The 14,636-nt window shown below is 49.5% G+C and overlaps 1 protein-coding gene across 5 annotated transcripts in view; it reads left to right on the forward strand.

The window, feature by feature from the left end:
- Window positions 1-20: 20 nt before the first annotated feature.
- Window positions 21-14,636, forward strand: part of LOC147268700 (DDB1- and CUL4-associated factor 1-like) — a 24,118-nt gene continuing 9,502 nt past the window's right edge. Inside the window, exons 1-19 of one of the 5 annotated variants that reach the window (XM_086200493.1) lie at window positions 26-201; window positions 1,134-1,254; window positions 1,757-1,833; window positions 1,913-1,986; window positions 2,068-2,181; window positions 2,305-2,442; window positions 2,688-2,842; window positions 2,918-3,194; window positions 3,734-3,835; window positions 5,757-5,915; window positions 6,107-6,286; window positions 7,728-7,837; window positions 7,986-8,085; window positions 9,919-10,088; window positions 10,171-10,295; window positions 10,383-10,459; window positions 11,436-11,600; window positions 11,822-11,977; window positions 13,559-14,173. In XM_086200493.1, the coding sequence (XP_086056619.1) occupies window positions 1,139-1,254; window positions 1,757-1,833; window positions 1,913-1,986; window positions 2,068-2,181; window positions 2,305-2,442; window positions 2,688-2,842; window positions 2,918-3,194; window positions 3,734-3,835; window positions 5,757-5,915; window positions 6,107-6,286; window positions 7,728-7,837; window positions 7,986-8,085; window positions 9,919-10,088; window positions 10,171-10,295; window positions 10,383-10,459; window positions 11,436-11,600; window positions 11,822-11,977; window positions 13,559-14,173 (2,910 nt within the window). In that variant the 5' untranslated portion in view covers window positions 26-201; window positions 1,134-1,138. Of the gene's footprint in view, window positions 202-1,133; window positions 1,255-1,756; window positions 1,834-1,912; window positions 1,987-2,067; window positions 2,182-2,304; window positions 2,443-2,687; window positions 3,195-3,733; window positions 3,836-5,756; window positions 5,916-6,106; window positions 6,287-7,727; window positions 7,838-7,985; window positions 8,086-9,918; window positions 10,089-10,170; window positions 10,296-10,382; window positions 10,460-11,435; window positions 11,601-11,821; window positions 11,978-13,558; window positions 14,174-14,636 lie in introns of all 5 variants that reach the window. The other 4 variants (XM_086200494.1, XM_086200495.1, XM_086200492.1 and 1 more) reach the window with 4 other exon arrangements.

Here is a 14,636-nt window from a genome sequence, read left to right on the forward strand (position 1 = left end):
AAGTCCCAGGAGCTCAGCCGCTCCGTCATCTTACGTCGCCCGTCGGTCCGTGACGTAGCGAACTGCCACCCGGAGAAGTTTGAAATTTGACGTGAAACTTTTTACTCATTGGAACGTATTCAATTCCCGCGTGGCCTCGTCGCTGTGCTTCCGGTGTAGTCGGATTCGGTCGAACAGAAGCGGACGGAGGCTCGTGCGCAAGTGAGTGCTAACAAAGCTAAAGAGGCTAACGGAGCTACGGCGGCGCACACACGGCGAACGGTCAGCACGCACACAGGCGTCACATCAGTGCCCGGACGGACGGCAGCGTTCACCGGAAATAACGGAATGTTGATGTCAGGACGGATGAAGCGGGAGAATTCTGGCTGCTGAATAAGTCCGCTAACTACCGCCGTTAGCTTAAGCCCGCCGGGGGTCTCCGAGCGGCGGCCACCTGTTTCTGCCGCCCTTGTTGTTTCGTCCCGTCGTCACGTGACAACCGTCGGAGCAACGCGGCGGAGAGTTCGAACCCGTTAAAGGCTTGTTGAAGAGCTAACGTACCGGAGGCTTCACGGGTTCAACAGCAGATGGCGGCTGCGCCAGACACCGGATCCGTCAGCTCCCCCGGTTGTGAGGACCTGGGACCCCGCGCTCCCTGGGTTCACGATCCCGAAGCAAGACGCTCCGCCTCCGAAGGACATCTTCTGATAATCAATAAGTCATTGAAATGTTCTTTCTCTGCTCAGTTTAAGTAATCATTCCGCCATCAACGCGGTTCACGCCGAGGTGTGTCTCAGTGTGGAATCGAACGCGAGGTCTCGGGGCCACAGTTGACGGCGACGCCTCTTCATGAGCAGCCAAACTCTCATCGGTCAATCACGATGAGGGCGATGTTCTCCGGTGATCTGTTCTCCCCGCTAGAGCTGCTGACCCCAAGTCTCCCCTCCGGTCGGCGTGCTTACGTCACTGCACCCCGGACTTCTGTAGGGCCGCAGTTCAGTCTGAGCTGAACTAGAAACACCAATGTGGACATGAACGTGTTGCTGGTGAAAAGTACCACAGCTGATGGGAGACGCAGCCGGGAGCTAGTAAGTGGCTGCCGTCGCTCCTGAACACCGGAAGCATCAGTTGTGTGTTTCTCTCTCCGTCTCCAGCAGCCATGTCCTCCTCTGACGACGGAGGCGTGGACGCCAAGGCTGACCTCGCCAAGCTCCTGGACGAGTGGGAAGAAGCCCGGCAGGGCGCCGCGGAGCAGCTGGTCCCCGTTCTCACCAGGTGAAGTGCAGCAACCACACGCCTCAGCAACAAACGCCACGTCGGGGTGACATACAGAGCCAATGTGAAGACACAAGTTCACTTTGTCATGTGACTCTGAACATCTTTATAGTTGTTAGATTGTCGTCATGGGAACAGGCCTGATGAATCATGAATTCCTCAATAGTCAACATCATCACCATGATGTTATATCAGCATCACGGTGATCCGCTCATTACAATCATAGCAGTCCAGTCTACACTGGTGATGTCAACAGCCAGACACCAAGACTGTAATGATGTCATGACCCAGACACCATGAGTTCGGGGCATTGAGATGGTTAAACCGCCATGGAGGTAAGCCCCGCCTCCTCTATCCTGCTACACTAAGTGGCTGTCCCCTCTGGTGCAAATGGTCACTGTCTGCACTAATCACAACATGGTGGGGTGGTAGGAGGAGACCCAGACGTGTTGGGGCTGGCGGTTCCGTCGGCGGTTGCTCACAGCGACTCATTTCTCTTTAGGATCTCGGAGCTGATTGAACATGAGACGGCAGAGTACCACAAAGCTGACCCGGATCCCTTTGATGACCGTCACCCAGGTACCCACCAGTTCTTCCATTCTCATCAGCTGTCACGTAATCTTGCTGTGTACTGAGTCTCTGACTGTGTCGCCGGCAGGACGCGCTGATCCAGATTGCACGCTGGGTCAAATCCTGAAGATGCTATTCAAGAACGATGACTTCACCAACGCAGTGAGGACGGTGTTGATGACTGATTGGTAGTTTGCTACGTAAACTTCTATGAAGACATTTGATGTATTTCGCATTTTACAGCTGTTGGACACGTATGTGATGACCAGCAGAGAGCGAAGCCTCAACACAACCGCCTGTCGCCTACTGCAGAACATCATGCCGGGCCTGGAGACCGCCATCATCTTCCAAGAGAAGGTACCCTCGTAGTTGTGCCCAAGACGCCACGTTATTGATGACATCCATGTTTAATATGATGTCTGTGGTGAATTACAGATGTGTGTGGGGTGTTTATTGTGTTGTGTCTGTGTCATATGACAGGAAGGGCTGGTGGAGACACTGTTTTCCTGGGCTCATGAAGCGGAGCGGCCGCTGTGTGTCTACGCTACAGGGTTACTGGCCAGAGCCATGAGCAACCAGGAAGTGGCGTCCAGCTACCGGGAAGAGAATGCACAGCTGGTGTGTCTTTCACACGCGTACGCACACACACACACACACAAACACACAAACAAATTAGGACCTGCTGGATGTTTGGTGAACATCACAGTACAGGTGATACTGGCACATGCCAACATGGTGAGTGGCCTGAGCAGAGGAGGAGGCATCCTTGTTGACTGAGGCATCTTTTAGATGTGAGGTGTTGATGTGGCGAGGATTAGGCTCACACCAACCGTCAGCATAACTTCTTTCCTCTTAACATTCAGGTTCCCCTCATGATCCAACGTCTGCGGGAGCTACAGGCTGAGGAGACCGCCACCTTCCAGAATTTACCGGAAGACCCTGAGAACTCAAAGACCTGCACTCACATGCAGGATTGTGGCGAGGAGCCAGGTAGCAGAAAGGATGGAGACAGGAGCAGGCAGGTGCCCAAACCCTCGTCCCTGATTGCATCTAAGCAGAAGAATGTGTCCAGTTTGACCCAACTGCTTCCCAGTGTGCACCAAGCAGGTCTGGATATGGGGGAGTGTGACGGAGTACGAACAAGGAGGTGGAGCATGAAGGAGAATGGGAGGAAGATGAAAAAGAAGTCCTGCAGGATGGAGGAGGAGATGGAGAGGAGTGATGTCAGTGACCAGCCGACGAACAGCACGTCCTGGTCGGAGATGAGCTACATGGTGATCGGCTCTGACTACAGGCTGTTGCCGCTGAGCGCCACCATGGAACAAAGGCTCCTCCTCCAATACCTGACGCCACTTGGCGACTACCAGGAGGTTTGGCTCACTTCTGCCGCCACCATGTCTGATACTTGGTTCACTGAATCAGGCGAGAGGCGGGGGAAGCGTAGGGATGGGACTGATGGAACAGGATTGCTGGGACGAGAGAGACAAGGGGGAGAGGAAATGACGCGGGGGGCCAGACCATGGGGACACGATATGGGGGGTTAGGATATCACGACCGTGGGCGGCTATTGTTGATTGGGTAGAACTGTCACAGGTTATGAAAAGCAGAATATTGTTTCACATTTTGATGTGTGACATATTTTGTCAGCAAGATGAATATAAGCAATCACATAACTGAAGCTGTGTGATCTGATTGGTCCACTACACCCTTAGAACTGAAGCAGCGATGGTGGCACATGCCGACATTTGTGAGGCCGATGGGGAACATCATGAGTTTAGCACTTGACACTCTCAGTAAAATATTGACCTGATGTTGGCGGTAGTTAGGACAAGATTGCTGGTTAGTAAATGTGGAGACACATCCTCCTCTGACGGATGACATCTCTATCTTCCTCTCCTTCTTGCCACAGCTGCTGGCAGTCTTCATGCAGCTGGACACTCGGGCGCTGCTGATAACCTACATCGACCTGCGGTGGACCAGGAATGTCCAGCTGACCTTTGATGCTCTCCTGGTGAGTGACTTCCATCAGGTGACTGATTCTGGCTGAGAGGAGTGGTAGTACTGCTGCCTGTCAGGGTCAGACACCAATGACATCACAACGTCACGTGTTATTGATTTACGTTCCGCCCATATTTATCTTGGAAGCGAATATGTGTTGCAAATATCCTTCATCCAAACTTTGAACAGGAAAAAAATGCCTTGTATTTATTTGGCAGTCATTGCTGCTTCCTCGTTCAAAGCCTGGCAGCCACCAGCTTCACCCCCTGCTGGGTCAGGTTAACTTCCGGATGGAATGGTAGGTGAGAGACTCAAAGTATTAGAAAGACGTTTCCTGTTGGTGTTGCGAGTCTTTAACCGGTATTTGAAATATTGCTCTGAGGTCAGCTGCCCGTTACGTCCTCGTGGGGAGATCAGGACTTTCATGAGGGATCTACCTGGATCCCAGAATCTATGGATAAGCAAGATAATGACACCCAAATGGATTTTTAATCACCCAGGAAATTTAAGACAGTTCATTCAAACTTTTCCTATTTAGAAAAACAACAACCAAAAACCCCACACTTCGTGGAAGGCCAGTTCCTGGTTTACTGTCCTGACATGTAAAGGGTTGTTACACCCTGAAGTTCCGCCTCCACACAGCCACTTCTCTCCACAGTCTGAAAGATGTTGGCGAGGGATTACAACCTCCAGCTGCTGATGCAGGAGTCTGAGGAGGCCACACCCACCAAGGAACACATCTGTGAGAGAAGATAACGGAAGCCTCTGTGGGCTCAGGGAGCCGATTCACCACTGGCGTTCCACGATATGACTGGTGTTTCATATGTAGATCATAAGTTGATTTGTTTTCCCTTTAATGTCTCATTTGTTGTGTGTATGAGTTGCATGTAAACAACATGTAACAAATAATATAATAATATATAAGACAGTAGAAGCACTTAGAACCAAAACTCTGATTTAAAGATCTGACTGAGGGAAAAAAGGAGTTCTACTGGCAATGTCGACCATGAGAACGCAGAGCGTGAGCACGGAGACCATGGGGGTGGGGGCATGACATGTTCGACCAGAGACAACTGGACATCCATGATTCAGAACTCTGGATTAAGACCTGGAGAAATATTAAGAAGCCTGTGTTCTGTCTAATATTGGTGATTGCTGGTGAATACTGTTGAACTCTGGTGATTGCTCGTGGTTACTGGTGATTATTGACACTGCTGACTCTGTCTCTGACCCTGATGGGTCTGAGCCTGGCTCTTACCCTGTTGAACCTGGCTCTGACCCTGATGGGTCTGACCCTGTCTCTTACCGTGTTGAACCTGGCTCTGACCCTGATGGGTCTGAGCCTGGCTCTTACCCTGTTGAACCTGGCTCTGACCCTGATGGGTCTGAGCCTGGCTCTTACCCTGTTGAACCTGGCTCTGACCCTGATGGGTCTGACCCTGGCTCTGACCCTGTTGAACCTGGCTCTGACCCTGTTGAACCTGGCTCCGACTTAGTCTCATCTACCTTTCAGTATTCCAACAGCATCTTCTGCCCTATGATCCGATGCTGATCTCCAAGGTTTTTTTGGCCACAGACTCAATAAACTTCTTAGCCAAAATTGAGTGAATTACCAAAATCACAGAACTCCTTTGGGCTTCCATGTATGAGCCATGATGTGTCTATGGAACAATGGCCTTCCTCTGCTTCATATGTTTTAACCTGTTCCTCACCTGCTCACTAAAACAAAAACCCTATCAGCTGTGCTGTGAATGGTCACATGATAAGAATGATTTCGCCCAGAAAAACTGCCTCCTCGCCTGTCCTGATGCGTTCAGTCCACCAGACAGAAAATCAAATATCCAAGTGTGCGTACTTTTCGTTGTGGGAGGAAACCTATGTTCCCTTGCTTACACACAACACACATCAAAGTGTCTGTCTGCTCTGGTCTTCAGTTACTGGCTGCACTCCTCCTCCACAAGAAGTTTGCCAGTGACTTTATCGCTCAGGGGGGAGTTCAGAAGCTCCTGGAGATCCCAAGGCCTTCAATGGCGGCGACTGGAGTTTCACTCTGCCTCTATTTCCTCGCCTACAACCAGGACGCAATGGAGCGGGTGACAGCACACACACGCGCGCGCACACACACATACACATACATTAGCAAAACTTTGTGTTGGCTGAGTTGTCATTTGTGAGTCTGCAGAGCAGTGTGGTTGAAGGCCGTCATTCATAGAGGCGGGTTTATAACCTGCTAACTAGTGGAGTGGACAAGCTTGAGAGTAAAATATCTCTGCTCTTTGTGTAGGTGTGTACGCTCCCAGACGGTGTGCTGTCCGACATGGTGTCCTACACTCTGTGGCTGCTGGAGTCATCCCATGCTTCAGGCATCTGCCACGCCACCATGTTCTTCTCCATCTCCTTCTCCTTCAGGGTGGTGCTACAGCTCTTCGACCACCAGGATGGCCTGCGCAGGCTCGTCAACTTGGTTAGCTCATTGCCAGATACCATGTTCACCAAGCACAAAGTTAATTTGTGTCCAATTTTGACCTGATCTGACCTCCATTCAGAAAACCAGCATTTTAAAAGTCGTTGGTGTGTTGTCATGACAGCAAACTCGACAATCATGACTACAAAGCTTTCAAAAATCAAATAACAGTTTCACTATTTGACCACTAGGTGAACCAAGTAATCATAGAAAATGAGTTTTGGTCCACTGGCAACTTCACACAATCAAAAATCTGAAATGTTGTATTCATTGTCGTGTTCCTTGATGTTTGCTGATATTGTGATATGTGACATCCCGATATCTGCTGCCAAGAATATTTTGCCAATTTGAAAAAATTGCTAAACTTACTTTTTAGAACTCTACATGGAGTATGCGTCCAATAAGCATGAAACTTTACACATATGATATACATTCATTCATGACAAAATTATCAAAAGAATTTTTACAACATTAAACGTAAAAAAATCTATAACAACCGGGGGTGTAATGATTTGTTTGAACAAAGACTGGATTCCAATCAGGATTTGTGGTACTGATACGATTCGAGGATGATATCGGTTCATTTAGAACGATACGATCCAAAACGATTCAGTGACTTTTTATCTAAAAATTCTACCAGTGTGACTGTGAAGTAAACACCTGGATGCTGGACGGTGCAGGTGAAGTTTCCTAGATTCCTGTTGTTTCTTGTAAAGGAATCAGGAATAAATTAATTATGGATACAAACAAACAACAAGTAAACAACAATTAATGGCAAACGCATTCGAGTTTTATTTGAATGAAGTGCAACCAACACTGCAGGCTGAATTAACAGAGGTTACCTTTTCTGCTCCTATTTTTTAATATTCAGTACATTTTCAATAAAAGTAAGGTAAACTCTTATATGTACTTTTTCAAACTCCTCTTAAGCTGTTTGTTTGACAAAAAATTTGGGTACACAAAAGTTCTAAAAATAATTTGGATTACCCAAAAACTGCAAAATTTATATTATCATTATTGTTATTGTTCAAAATTATACTGCTTTGAAACAGATGATGTTGAGTATCCTTGGAGCAATTGGTTGCCACCATAAGTCTTTGAAAATCTGGCACAAGGTCTGACTTGCATCATGTCCACTTGGCGCCAGGTTTTGAGTTGCAGGGTTTGTCCCTGGTCATTATTGCTTCAGTGTAGTTACAGTGAATCAGTCAAATGATGCCATGACCCATTGATGGTGTCTCTGAGACTGAGGGAAACTGTGTATGAATGTGAAGGTAGCTCCACCTCCTCTCATCTGAATACTCTTGTATCCATGTAAGTTACAAGAGCAACCATGAGTAAACATGTGAGTCTCAACATTGAAGAAGATACAATTTGTTTTTTGTGGTGAAATGAATGGTAGAACAAGTAGTCTCTGTTTTGTTTTGCTGTCTTCCTGTAGATCAGTACGCTGGAGATCCTGAATCCAGAGAACGAGGCGTCGGTCTTGAGTGATGACCAGGTTTTTTCCAGCCAACAGATGGCCAAACACACCTGTATGGCACTGTGCAGGTATGACAGGCATGAACATTTCTAGACATGTTAGTCTGCCTTGCCTCACTTTCAACACTTTTCAGGAAGTCACAAGTGTTTAACCTTTTATTAGAACATCATTGCCAGGAGCCTTCAGAGAAAACACACCCTTTGTCTTGTCATCCAGATACTTTGAGGCTCACCTGGCTGTGAAGGCTGAAGAGGTCAAACAGTCACTACAGACGTCAGATGGAGTAACCAGCGTTCCTCAGCAGCGATTTTACAAGGTATGTGTGGTGGCAACAGAGAGATGAGCTGCTGTGACATGTCATCTAATGCCCCCTTTATTCCTGGTGATCGGATTGCAATTGAATTTTACATGACCACATACATTCCATGTTCCAAAAGCCAGCTTCCATGCCTGGGGCTCAGACAGCCAAGGCCCCCGCCTTGGACTGCTGCCCAAACCCCATTGCACCGGACCCCTCCGGTTCCTCCTATGGGTGGTGGGTCCACGGGAGGACGGATCCATGTAAACATTTCGGGCTGGGCCCAATCACCAGGCGCTCACCATCGGGCCCCTACCCCGGGCCTGGCTCCAGGGCAGGGCCCCGGTGCCCCTCCGGGCTGGGTACATAAATCCCTTGCACTAACTTCCATGAAAGGTTTGTCGAGCCGTTCTTTGTCTGGCCCTTCTCCCTAAGACCAGTCTGCCTTGAGTGACCCTACCAGGGGCAAATTGCCCCAGACAGCATAGCTCCTAGGGTCACTCAAGGGCACTCAAACTCCTCCACCACGGTAAGGTGACGGTTCCAGGGGGTTTGGGGGGAGGGGGGGTCCTGCCTCAGGTGGAGGAGTTTAAGTATCTCGGGGTCTTGTTCACGAGTGAGGGTAGGATGGAGTGGGAGATGGACAGGCGTATTGGGGCGGCATCTGCAGTGATGCGGGTGCTAAACCAGTCCATTGTGGTGAAGAGGGAGCTTAACCAGAAGGTGAGGCTCTCTATTTACCTGTCAGTCTACGTTCCAACCCTCACCTGTGGTCAGGAGCTCTGGGTAATGACCGAAAGAACAAGATCCTGAATACAAGCGGCTGAAATGAGTTTCCTCCTCAGGGAGGCTGGGCTCTCCCTTAGAGACAGGGTGAGAAGCTCAGTCCTTCAGGAGGGACTCAGAGTAGAGCTGCTGCTCCTCCAGGTAGAGGAGTCAGTGGAGGTGGTTCGGGCAGCTGGTGAGGACGCCTCCCTTAGGAGGTGTTCCAGGCATGTCTGACCAGGGGGAGGCCTCGGGGCCGACCCAGGACCCGCTGGAGGGATTATATCTCTGGGCTGGCCTGGGAACGCCTCAGGATTCCCCAGGAAGAGCTGGTGGACGTGGCTGGAAGAGGACAGTCTGGGCTTCCTTGCTGCCCCCCGACCCGGACCAACCAGATAAGAGGAGGAAGACGACGATGACAACACATATATTTACACCTGGTACTAACATCTGTCTCCGTCTCCAGTGATCACATTGGGATTTGATTGCACTGTGACTGGTTGTGTCTTGCTACACCGGATCTGATGTCATCATTTTCTTCATTTGCTGCGTAATGTCCAAAGTACACTTCTGGAAGCAGGCTACAGCGACGCCTGGTTGACACACCAGTAAGACAATGACAAAACTTCTGGCTATCAATGAAGTTACGCTGTTGTATGGACCTTGTGCCTGCCATTCCAAGTACAGCAAGACGCTGTGTTCAACATCTGGAATACCACAAAATCCTTAATGTCTCTTGTCTGTTACTGCATTTGAGAGGTTTGTTGGACTTTTAGTTGTTGTTTCATCATCACTCCCTGCGGTGAGTGAGCCCCGTTTCTGCCACAGTGAGAACATATTTCAGCCCGCAGAGTAGTTGCATACTGATGGAGATGCGTTTGTATTTCCACCTCAGTGGAATGTGGTCACAGTGAGCTTGCGATCACCTCCAAGAGTGGTCTGGTTGATCGGATCACTATGCTTCCTCAATGAACTTTAATGTGTTCAAGTGCTATCTGATTGCAATCCGATCACAGTGAACACATTTTATTACAGAGTGTAAAGGAGGTCTCTGGTTGAGCGTTATGGGTTAATTTGTATTTGCAGGCGTATTCGTACTCCCAAGAGCAAGTGGTGGAGCTGATGGAGTTCCTCATTGAGTGTGGACCACAGCAGCTTCGCTGGGAGCCCGTTGAGGTTTTCTGTAAGTTGTCCTGCGTTCCTCTGATGCTCCAGCTCATCTCTTCAGCCTGCGACTGGCGGACATACTATGGCAGGTAAAGCTCTGCAGATGCCTTCAGCTGCTGCTGAGTTCACTTAAGAATCAGTATGTGAGTTTGAGAGCATCTGTCCACCCAGGAGTGACACGGTCCGTTATGCTCTGGACATCCTGGCCATCCTGGCGGTGGTTCCTAAAGTCCAGCTGGCTCTTGCAGACACTGTTAATATCCTGGATGAGAACAGGTCACCTGTGTCCACAGTGGGTCAGTAGAACTCCTCCTAAATTTTCCGAGTTTGATTGCTCACCACATTTTAGCTGTGCATCACTGCGTCTCCCCACTCTGCGGCAGGTATGAGTATCATCCTGGGTGTTGCAGAGGGCGAGGTGTTTGTCAACGATGCCGAGATCCAGAAATCTGCACTGCAGGTAATAATGTGCCTTAACTGCCTTATGAGCTCAGGGACCCACAAGCGATGGACAGATGTGAAAGAGATTCACATCAACGTTTGTTTTCAAAGCAAATAAACCAAACGCTCTGCTTCAGCAGCTGTTCTGAGATGAATGGAACAAAGAACCGAGAGTGCATGATAGGATGATTTGATCCACGAGGCGAATCCCCTGAAACAAGTGTCAATGTGGGTCATACAGATTTAGTGAAAACAGTCATTTCTGACACTACTCAAGCGCCACCATGTGGTTGAAATGTTTTGCTGGTGCTTGCTTCACCCACCAGGTAACAACAGTGGTGACTTCTCAGCACTTTCCTGTCAGACTTTCCCACCAGCTGTGTGGGTGTCAGATCAATCAATCAATCAATCAATCAATCAATCAATCAATCAATCAATCACATGTTAGTCATGAAGCCCAAAACCCCAAATCTCTATTTGCCTCGTTTACAATCTTCACACAAAGCAACATCCTCTGTCCTTGGAGCCCTGATCAAGGGGAGAAGAACCTCCTGGAAACCCTTGAAACAGGAGGAACAAGGGAGAGGGAGAGCGGCAGAGGAGGGACGTCCTCCCCCAGGATGGACAGACAGGACAGAGACGTCCCAGTGCACAACACCCACACAATCACAAACTACAAGAATTACACTTGACACCAGTAGGTTCTGAATGTGTGCAGGAGGTGGCGGTGTTGAGCAGCTCCAGGAGCTGTCAGCTGGGTCCCAGGCTTATGTCCTGGTCTCCGCCCAGAACCGTCCACTGTTGGCGTGCTTGGTAGGAGACACTACAGGGTTAGAAGAGAACAGCATAAAGGTATAGAAGCTTGCATTGCTGAACTCAGTGGAAACATTGTAGAGTTGTTAGTGTAACAGTAGATGAGATGAGATGGTGCATCTGTTTGAAGAGTCAAACTGTTTTTTTGACAATGGATTCTCTTCCCTCCTGTAACTCCCCAGGTCATAATAAACTGTGTGTGTGCTCCAGACCAAAGCTTCAACACCGTGGTGGCGTTCCCGGTCACTCCTCTAAGGCCGTCTCTGCACCCACAGCAGCACCTTGCCCCCCACAATCGGGTGCTGGTCCACATGTGGCGAGTGGTACAGAATAACAATGGCATCAAGGTCAGAATGAAGATGTGATGGCTACGGTCATGTAGCGTTCAGGTCAGAGTGTCTTTCTTTGACGGTTCAGGTATCGAGCTGTCGACACTGTCTTGCCTCATCACTGTCTTGCTGACACACTAGCTTTTGGTTGTTGTTGTTGTTGTTGTTATGAACATGTCTGAGAGTACAGATTGGCTAAAGTGTTGTGATTTCTCAGATGTTTCTCATGCCTCCTCCAGGTGCTTCTGTCGCTTCTGGCCGTGAAGACACCCATCACTGATGCTGACTTGATCCGGACTCTGGCGTGCAAGGCTATGGTGGGTCTCTCTCGCAGTGCTGCCATCAGACAAATCATCAGCAAGCTGCCGCTCTTCACTAGTGGACACATTCAGCAGGTAAGCTGAGGACACTTGAGCTCTGGTGTTCTGAAAAACTGAAACACAGCATTCAGAAGCCTTTGGCATGGATTCAGGGCTGGGATTCTTAAACTGTGGTATTTGGGCTCCCTCAGGTGGCACACGGTGGGAACCCAAAAATATTTGAAAATAATGTTAACAATCTGTTGCTGCTTCTAATATTAGCTGCTAATGTTAGCACCAAATGCTACCAGACGGGGGAGCTGTGACTCCATAGTCTCCATGCTGGACTCAGGTGGACTGAGGAGGAGCTGAGGTCCCAGTGTGTATGAGGGGAAGTTCTCAGCAGAGGATCATGGAACCAGAACCTCAGACGGAACCTTTGACCCAAACAACCAGGACTGAGGGACCAGCTGACCCACTGCAGCGGTCCAGGTCCACCAGCAGCTCACTAGCTGGTGATTTGGCAGGAGGGAATCGTAGATCCCAACACCGGTGGTGGAGAGAAGAAGATCCTGGTGGTGGTCGGCCTGATTCCACCTGGAAGAGACGTGATGGAGCTGGAGCTCCTGGACCAGCCCAACTCTCCCCCTCCAGTGTTGTCCTTAGGATCAGCACACACCTCTTCTCCTCTGGTCACCTCCCCAGCAGAACCAGAGTCAGCACTTCCTCTGATTGGTCAGATACACTCTGATGTGTCTGCGTCAACTTCCTGCTGCATCTCTGTTGCATAGCAACCGTGTGTTTCAGCAGCGCTCTGTGCTGTGGCGCCCTGCCTTAAGCCTCTGTGTCTGTGTAGGAGCCGGTACTGAAGGTGTAGTGGGTTTGTACTGAGTGTGTATTGAGTGTGTACTGAGTGTGTACAACTACATAGGTACTCTGACAGAGGTTCCAGCTGTCTGCTGATGTCACATATTCCTCCATCAGCTGGCTAGGAGCACTGATCACCGAGACTCCGCCCACTTATTCATTTCATATATTTAGAAGATAGTTCAGTGTGTCTGATCAGTGATCAATACATCAGTATAGGTCAGTAACTGGTACCACGCGGCTCTTTTCATTGCAACCTCAGAGTTCACCAGGCTGACACATCCAGTAAAACCAGTTCAGATTCATCAACATATTCCAGGAATTTCAGTCTATTTTCTACAAATGCAGGAACTCCATCTGCCTGTCCCTCAGTTCACTCAACAACCGGCCGTTTAATGTCAGACCTGGTCTGTGCATTGATGGTCCCCCAGGAAATGCAGTGCTTAATTTAAAACCATGTGACAGACAGATGATATCATCACACAGCCCATGGGCCCCGCCCCTCAAACACCCACCACTCCACTTGTCTTTCTAATAAAGCAAATGTCTTTCTGTTGTAATCAAAGCAGTTTGAGATCAAGTCAGAACCTAGAGGTTTTGATGTATAACTGCAGTATAAAACATGGGTTATGATACGAATATTTGAAAATGTATGTTGTCAATACAAGCTTGAATATTGATGATGATATGTAAATGAATATTACCATAAATTGCCGCAACAGTTTCATTGCTGGTTTAGATTAAACGGTTCATATTAATGAGGACCCCTGAAAACCACATTTTGAAACCTGCGTTCTATTCCTCCTACAGCTGATGAAGGAGCCCGTGCTGCAGGACAAACCAAGTGAGCACGTGCGCTTCTGCCGATACGCTGCTGAGTTGACGGAGCGTGTATCTGGGAAGCCTCTCCTCATGGGGACTGATGTGTCGTTGGCGCGGCTGCAGAGGGCCAACGTGGTCGCCCAATCACGCATCACCTTCTCTGAGAAGGAGCTGCTCATGCTTGTCAGGAACCACCTGGTGGCCAAAGGGCTCCCTGACACAGCAAGCACGCTGGTCAAAGAGGCCAACTTGCCTGTCGTCTCTTGTCAGAACGTCTCCTCGTGCGTCACGCCATCCTCCTCTTTGTCAGCACTGACCAGGACCTGCCGCCTGGCCAGTGGGAGCACAACACGTGTCTCTGGCCATATTTCTGCTTCCCCCGTGTCCTTGACTGCAGCATCTTCTTCATCCACACATTCCCCCGTCATCCCTCATGCCTCATGTTCCTCCTCCCCAGTGGCCGCCCTTCCCCCTCCTCACCCTCACAGTTCTCCTGTGGTTGGACGGATTCTGTTCTCACGAGAACGTCTCCCATCAGGTTGTAGCACTGGCAGAAAACTTTGTGCCCTGAAGCAGAAGTCTGACCATGGTGCTTTCATCCAGGTTAGTCCTGTGTTTTTTAAACAAGTATATTCCGAAATATCTCTGTCAGTGATGCTCAGTAGGTGGCCCCCGGGCCTCACCCGGCCCCCGAACTGTTGTTCCCTCACTGTGTGTTGTGGTTGCGTCAGCACGTCAAGGCAGGGAGGCAATTGAGAGGTTCAGGAGGTTTCCTGAATGGCCGGTCAGGCCAGAGCGTTTTGTTTTTTGTTTTGTTTTTGGTAACCCCAAATGCTGCGTTTATATCCCCCCCCCCTTGCGGCTGTATCACACACAGCCAGGTCACCGATAATCCAGAAGCGGCTGCACTGGCACTTCACTCGCACCCCCACCCACCCCCTGGAACACGATATCCTGGCCGGGACTGGTCTCCGTGCCAACAATACTCAGCCTGTTAGCGGGTCACCCAAAGTTCACTGCTGCAGGGACGTTTGGTTTGATTGTCGCATCGATGCTAGTGTGGAAC

Source organism: Aulostomus chinensis, chromosome 3 (genome assembly GCF_037954235.1).
Source record: "Aulostomus chinensis isolate RoL2024-O1b breed Wild chromosome 3, RoL_Achi_v1.0, whole genome shotgun sequence".
In the NCBI taxonomy this organism is placed as follows: Eukaryota; Metazoa; Chordata; class Actinopteri; order Syngnathiformes; family Aulostomidae; genus Aulostomus; species Aulostomus chinensis.